At 42.9% G+C, this 8121-nt stretch overlaps 1 protein-coding gene across 1 annotated transcript; it reads left to right on the forward strand.

The window, feature by feature from the left end:
- Nucleotides 1–1032: 1032 nt before the first annotated feature.
- Nucleotides 1033–2897, forward strand: sox3 (SRY-box transcription factor 3). The gene has a single exon (XM_034138356.1). The coding sequence runs from the start codon at nt 1308–1310 to the stop codon at nt 2202–2204; it is 897 nt and encodes a 298-aa protein (XP_033994247.1). The 5' UTR covers nt 1033–1307; the 3' UTR covers nt 2205–2897.
- The last annotated feature ends 5224 nt before the right edge of the window (nt 2898–8121 follow it).

Here is an 8121-nt window from a genome sequence, read left to right on the forward strand (position 1 = left end):
GCAGAAACATCCCCGTAACGTGCCATTCATTTAAGTTAAAAAATGTAAGTTTATTTCATCTAAAGCATGGTTAGGTACATTTATAAGATCATACGGTTATTATGAATTGCTTTAAAAAAAAAATCTTATTGGATTTATACTCCGTTGATTTATTATTATCATCTTTTAATTTCAATACATTTAAATCTGAAATATATCCCTCCACATATGGCATTTATTGGAAATGGATTGATTTAAACCTCTCGGCAGGTTGAAATCATTACATTTGTTTTTCTTCTTGAAAACATTTATGGTTCAGCGTCGAAAGAGGAAAAGACACTTCCAACTTATAATGTTTTTCTCGTGAATCATTTAAGGCCATCTGTTTAAAAAAAAAAACGTAAACTGCACGTTGACGGTTTTTACAGCATTTAATTCCTCAAAATAGAGTTTTTTTCATGTTGGCAAAAAAAATAATTGTGAAATTGTGATTAAAGCAATAAAAGCTTCTCAGACAGCAGATGAAAGGGTTTTTCTGCTGAGGGCACATTTATACCAATATTGCACTTTTAACCTGAAGTATTGGAAGTCGTTTTGGTTTGGCCTGTTGGGATTCGCCTCTGTAATTAATGTATTGGCATTGATCCTTCATGACGTTGTTTCCTTGCAGCCTTTACTGCATGTAAAGCTCATACTCATTTTCGTTTTAGATCAGGAATAACTTACGTTATATTTAAATGTTTTATTTACGTGTTTGAGTCTTCCAGATTTGTTTAATCTGAGTCGCAATTGTGAAAAAAGAAACGTTTTACTAGAACCTCGTTTCGATGGAAAATGTTTCCAAAAACAAAGTTAATCACCAGCATTTTAATACAACTTTTCATCTAGTTTTTTAGATTATAAAGGTTGTAAATCTCTATCAGGTTGCTGAGCTGCTGTTTTAAAACTTTACCTCTCCCTCCTCCTCCCACCAAAACACAGCGCTGGCTGCTCCGGTTGGTTACACGGGGGATATGGGAGCTGCGCGCTGATTGGTCGCCGGCCCCTCATTGTTATGCTGTCAATCTACATCACATGGTCGGGCCACTAGGCCTATTAACACATGCGCTTGGCGAACAAGTTTACAGACTTCTGTTTAGAGCCGTGCGGGACAGAGCAGCTTTGAGAGCAGAGCAACCAGAAGCACCTGCAGACACACTTGCCTCTTTGGGCACAACTTTTTTCCATCTTCTTAGGAAACTGGTCAGTACCTCTACCTCTTTGACTTTTGGCGCTGTTTAGTGAACTTTTTTGTATTTGCCTGTGAGTGAACGCTAAAAGCCGCCAGAATGTACAACATGATGGAAACCGAGCTGAAGACCCCGCTCCCGCAGTCTAACCAGGGGCCGGGCGCTAAGAACAACAGTGGCACCGACCAGGAGCGTGTGAAGAGACCCATGAACGCCTTCATGGTCTGGTCCCGGGGACAGCGAAGGAAGATGGCTCAAGAAAACCCCAAAATGCACAACTCTGAAATCAGCAAGCGACTCGGTGCTGACTGGAAACTTCTGACCGACGCTGAAAAGAGACCATTCATCGATGAGGCCAAGCGTCTACGCGCCATGCACATGAAGGAGCATCCGGATTATAAATACCGTCCCCGCAGGAAGACCAAGACCTTGCTCAAGAAAGACAAGTATTCTTTGCCCGGGGGACTGTTGGCGCCAGGAGTCAACTCCGTCAACAACTCCGTGTCGGTGGGGCAGCGGATGGACGGTTACGCGCACATGAACGGCTGGACGAACAGTGCGTACTCCCTCATGCAGGACCAGCTGGCCTACCCTCAGCATCACAGCATGAACAGCCCCCAGATCCAGCAGATGCACCGGTACGAGATGGCGGGGCTCCAGTACCCGATGATGTCCTCGGCGCAGACCTACATGAACGCAGCTTCCACGTACGGCATGTCTCCAGCTTACACGCAGCAGACCTCCAGCGCCATGGGACTGAGCTCCATGGCGTCCGTGTGCAAGACCGAGCCCAGCTCACCTCCGCCGGCCATCACATCCCACTCTCAGCGGGCGTGTTTGGGGGACCTGAGGGATATGATAAGCATGTACCTGCCACCCGGCGGGGAGAACGCGGAGCATTCCTCCCTGCAAGGCAGCCGATTACACAGCGTCCATCCGCACTATCAGACCGCAGGGACTGGCGTCAATGGCACGCTACCTCTCACCCACATCTGAGAGCAACAGAGAGCAAAAGACTTCAAACTTTAAAAAAAAAAAGTACTTCGGATACTTGAACTTTTTGGTTGCTAAAGAACAATTTTATCTCAATATCTCTTGAGTTGTCCATTCGAAATGAATTTGAAGTGGACCGAAACTTAAGGTTGAGCCCATCAGAGTAAATTGCATTGCAAAGAGGCTTTTTATCACAAGTATAAGCAATCAACGTATGTAGAAGAATTGTACTTCTATATTTTAATTAATGCCATATTTTCTCTCTACGAAAAGGCATGTGGCCTCATTAAGAGAGGCTGTTGTATTTCAGAAAAGCTGGATGGAAAGTTGCTTCATAAATGTTTACACTTAATTTGTAGAATGTCAGTTGTCTCGACTGTGTCCCCATTTTCTAGTCTTTTTATTTTCTCCCCTCTCATGACCTATAGGTTAAAATAAATGTTAAGACTGTGCGGGTCGCAAACGCAAGTTTTATTTATAGTATTTCTTTTTCTTTATAGCTTGTGAACCCGATGTTTTTGTCACGTGAAAAATGTTCAAATATTGTTTTTGTAAAATGTTATTTTCTGTGATGGTTTTGACAGTGTCATGTTTACTCATTATCCTGAACGAAAAGGTTTATTTAAACTGACGTTTCTACATATTTTAAGACCATCCTCTATTCTTAAATGCTGAATAAATTTGTATGAAACATAATTTGTGACTCCGTCTTTTACTGTGTAAAGAGAGGAAATATGAACTTGGGTGTTTTGAAAGAAATTGTTGTACAACAAGGTTTATTTAAGGTGTTGAAAGATCTTCAAACAAGACAATATGTAATATTCACAAGGATAATATTAAATATTAACCCTAACACAATACATTTTAAATGTGTTTGATCAATTTATTTTATAAAGAAAAAGTACAGTGATATTTTTACTTTGACAACACATCAGATTTTCCTAATGCAAAAAAATGCTATACAAATTATTTGGTGTTATACCTTTTACAAGCCTTATAGGATAGTGAGACAATTATAAATTCCCTTTCTGGACTTGTTTACGAATAATAATTGTTTTTACATGCATTTAATATGAAGGAAAACATTTAACGTAATTCTCAGACCTTTTGAAAATGTTATCTGACATTTTCGATAGATACTTCTTTACAGAAGCTTTAGTTTTGGTATTGACATTAGTAGAAACCAAGGGTGGTCTTTTACTTGTCCCCCTTTTTAATTTCTTTCTTAATTGGTTAACAGACTGTATCTGTCTTTGCCTTATCAAATTGTTACACTTTTTCATTCCCTATAGTAACCCAGTGCACTGACTTATTTCAGTATTTACTTGGAGAGATTTAAAATCCACAGGTTGTTTTTACTTTGCTGCTTCAGTCATATAGAAATTGTTTGTCGTATTTTAGAATTTGGTTACAATATATTTACTTTAAAAAAATGAATGCTATAACCTATAAAGCAAATAGACAAGGGATGAACAACCGATCACTTTTCATCTAAAAGTTTGCAAACTCAAAAATGTATAAATATATCCCATAGATCACAAGTCGCCATCAGAAACGTGTTTTGAAAAGATTTATTAACTGATTTTATATTTCGGTGCTGAAATAATACATAATTTGTGACTTTCTGTTGGGCATGGAAAATAATTAAACGACATCAACCATCAATAAGCATTTTCTAATGTTAATAAGATATTTTCTCATTTGGTCTTTCGTATCATTTCCTAAATGCACACTTTTTGTGCTCATTTGGATCATTTTGAAATTGCGAATCTCTGTAGTGGTGTGTCCACCTGCGAGTTGGTTTATTTAACATTTAGAGTTGACTGAGGCAACTCTAATTTATGGTGCTTTTAATTGAAACAAATAGTACTGAAATGACATCACATTCATGAACTTAAAAGCTCTAAACCACACTTACTGTGGCTGACACTAATAATGCAGAGGTGTGTGGAAGAATGGCCGGGCCTGCTGTTGCAGTGTACCTTGGGATAAATGAGCTCCGGCCACCAAGAGGGCCGGAGCAGTGGCAGTCCTGCTGGCCTTCCCACACTCCCTGTAGGACTTGATCCACAGCTCAGCACAGCGGCCTGGATTAGCCCCACGCACCTTTGTGGAGGGAAAGATTATCCAGACCTCCCTGCATTCACTGACAGGGTCTTAAGTCACTCTAGCGTGCCAGCAGCCACCCGTCACCTAATCACACTTTCCAACTCATTTTTTTGTGATTAAGCAGCTTTTCTCTTCCTGCTCCTCTGTGTCAGAGCAGTTTGCTGCGGGCTAGACAGCCTGATGGTTTTTAAATCATTTATCTCACCCTTAAAAATGATGTTGACTCAGTATGGCTTTCATCTGATAAACTGAAATTGAAAAGGTAAACTTTCAACCAAAATGTTGTGGTTTCTGCTTAACAAGTGATGCAAAAGTTAAAACATTCAACGGTCAGTGGAGCTCAGTTCTTGTTCATATATGTGACTGGCACAGAAATGTCCTCCCTCGTGATGATTTAGAAGTGAAACTGTTTGTGGAAAGGTGTGTGCCTTCACCGTGCATCTCCATTGATTGTGTTTGAATGTTCTGGCAGTGAGGCCATCCGAGTTTGGGCTCCCCACCACCCCCACTCCCATCCCCCCCTCTCTCTCCCCCTGCTGAGCGCCCGGAGGGCCTCTCTCTCCTGTCATGTGGAGCTCTGTGCCCACTCAGCAAGTGCAGGCATATCCCACTTCCATCTGCCTATGACCTCACAGCCCCTGTTTGTTTAACCCCCTCTCCAAAAACGAACCTAATTATAGCCCTGTAGAACATGGATTCAGCGGATTCCCAGTGGATTCTGCCACTGTGCGTCTACGTGCACCTATGGGTGCAGCGCATGCAAGGCTCCAGCTTAACAGCGGCAGTGCTGTAGGCCATGTTTCAGTCCATCCTGTTTTTCACATGCGTCTCCTCATATTATGTCAGAACATGCCCTGCCAGTTACATGTCTTGTGTATGTGTGAACAAGGTGGTTTGAGCAACAGGAGCGTGGTTAGAGTGTCTTTCTTTACGTCAGCATGATGAGTGGAAAACTCATTACACAAATCTGGCTGACAGACTGACGTTGGTGACATCACTGACCCGCCTGCTCGACTGGATGGGCAACTTCCACCAGGGGACACACCTGAACATACTCTCAGGGTTTCACGTAATCTCAAACTCAAATCAGGAACCTCCTCTGATGTGATGATCAATCATCACCTATGACACATTTTTAGTGTAACGGATGAGTTCAGTTTGGGACTGCACCTGACAGTCAGACTGTATTGATTTTCTGTGGCTGGGGTCTCTGGGAGGCCCTTTGAGTTGAGCCTGGAGGGGCCTAGAGTCCACGCTGGACAGGCCTGTCCAGAGCGGTGAGACTCGTGTGAGGTACTGAGATTGACAGCAGAGCGGTGTGAGTGTGTAGAGGTGCGGGGGTTGGGGGTGGGGGTTAATCTCCCTGAACTGGGGCAGATGTTGTTAACGAGCTCCTCTCAGGTCGACTCCCTGCGTGGGAAAATGGCATCAAATCCTCCTGGGGTCAGGGCTTTTGGGCTGACCCACTGAGAGCCATCCCTCTCCACTGCACCGTCCCCTCAATCCCCTCTCCATTCACTCATTCACTGACAGCACTCACCGGAGACACTAGAAAATCACATTTGACCATTTCCATACCTCTCCTCTTTTAAGTACATCCCCAATTTTGAGCTCCTCGCCTGCACGCATGTGAGCACTGAGGGACTTGTTCCATGATGCAAATGTCTCATTATTGATAGCTGTGGTTGGATTCGCCATGCCTTACAAAACCACAAGGAATGCTGAGTGGGAAACGCTTCAAAGGCAAGCATGCCGCCACTCAACAAACTGCATCCGCCCAGCAGCGAGTTACTTGTGTTTATGTCAGTTGAAAGACAATTATTTAAGTTAAGGCCTTATAGACTTTCTGGCGCCTGAGCTATAGGTTAAGCAATGTAGAGAAATTATTTACGGTGGTAATATACAGGTGAAGTTAAAAATAATAGTTCTAAGTGAAGAAGAGCAAAGATGTTTGACAAGTTTGTTTTGACTGCCTTAGCCAAAATGTTGACTTTGATCTGATACAGGAGATTGCTGTTGAAAGATTTGACTGACACCTGTGATGAAGCAGGTGGGAACCTAATCCCAATTAAACCTTTTAGATTCGGAGAAAACAAATCTATGTGATATTGTTAAAACTAAAAGAAATCGCAAAGCACGTGACCATGATGTTTTTCGACCTATGTACAGACACACCGTACACACGCGTTCGCTGTGATGTGGCGACTTCTCATCATTCATATCCGGATTGGGCATGTCTCTTTACTATATCATGTCAACATGCCTGCTTTAGGGTTTATCCTGACTTAGAGTTTTAATGCGAGGGTCATCCATTAAGGTGTCTGACTCTGAAGGTGTGTTTACTTTGTCCCAGCAGGTGTGTGTGAATATGAGACTCTTCAAATATGAGCCAGGATTACCGCTTCTTTTGTCCCAAACAAAACAAATACAAATCACACGAACAGCTGAAAACGAGGATTCTGTTTTTTCACTGCCCGGGTTGTGTGTTTAGAGAGTTGTTTTCCGACAAGGATCCTTTGACTTTTTTGTTCAAGCACTACTGAGGTTTACTTGGACTTGTTTTCGCTTGTAATTGTGGTTGACAAAGATTTGTAAAATTACACACACATAAAAACACACACACAAACACACATATATATATATGAGCACACAACCATGAATGAAACTGGATTAGGAGGCCTTTTTCCTGAATAACCTGTAAGGGCAATTACATACAAACGGTTGCTTCCAATGTGTGTTAAGGAAAGCAGAGGCACCTAGCGAGACACTGTAGTGTGTAAAAGTGTGTCTGCTGCAGATGGTCCCTTTCTGAAGAACACATCACTTTGTCTATGAACACTGGAGCATGTAGCATTGCTTTTAATTTGCCAAACTAGATTTATGACCCCACTTCTGACCTGTCTTGAAAGCCCAGAAAAATGGGGCCAAGTGTATGTGGGCGGATGTATGTACTACGCCTTGGGACAGTACAGAGAATTTGGGACTCCTGCAAGACAATGCAGAGTCTGGGGGGATAAGGACTTATGGGGGGGGTTGAGGGGGAAAAGGGGGAAGATTAGGCTTCTCATCTAGGCCACAGATATTGATTAGTGTTTGCTGAGGACAGTGAGAGGAAACACAGATTGACAGATACACAATGGTAGTGTGATGTGATCATATTGCTATTGTCATAGTCATTCAGTAACCTGTACCCAAGTGTGTGTGAAACACACACACACACACACACACACACACACACACACACACACACACACACACACACACACACACACACACTTCAAAACAAAAACACTTGCACATGTTAAAAAAGCATATGTTGTCAAATGCAAAGTAGGATGAAAGATTTATTTCCCTGTAGGGTAATAGTTAGGTGGGGGGCACTTCGTTTTTTAGTGTAGGCCAGTCCGTATGTGTGTGGGGTTTATGGGAGTGTAACCCTGGGAACATGGGGGGAGGTGGGACACTGGGCTGCAGGTCAGTCCTGACTGACTCTGTCACTTATTGATTAGTTGCCATGGAGAGTTAGTCAGGCCATCTCTCTTGGAGGTGTGTCCCCGAGGGCCAGCAGCACTGCCCAGATGAGCCTGTGGAGGCTTTGTCTGCAGGGGGTCTGTGTGTGTGTGTGTGTGTGTGTGTGTGTGTGTGTGTGTGTGTGTGTGTGTGTGTGTGTGTGTGTGTGTGTGTGTGTGTGTGTGTGTGTGTGTGTGTGTGTGTGTGTGTGGTGTGTGTGTGTGTGTGTGTGTGTGTGTGTGTGTGTGTGTGTGTGTGTGTGTGTGTGTGTGTGTGTGTGTGTGTGTGTGTGTGTGTGTGT

This window comes from Trematomus bernacchii, unplaced genomic scaffold, assembly GCF_902827165.1.
Source record: "Trematomus bernacchii unplaced genomic scaffold, fTreBer1.1, whole genome shotgun sequence".
Taxonomy (NCBI): Eukaryota; Metazoa; Chordata; class Actinopteri; order Perciformes; family Nototheniidae; genus Trematomus; species Trematomus bernacchii.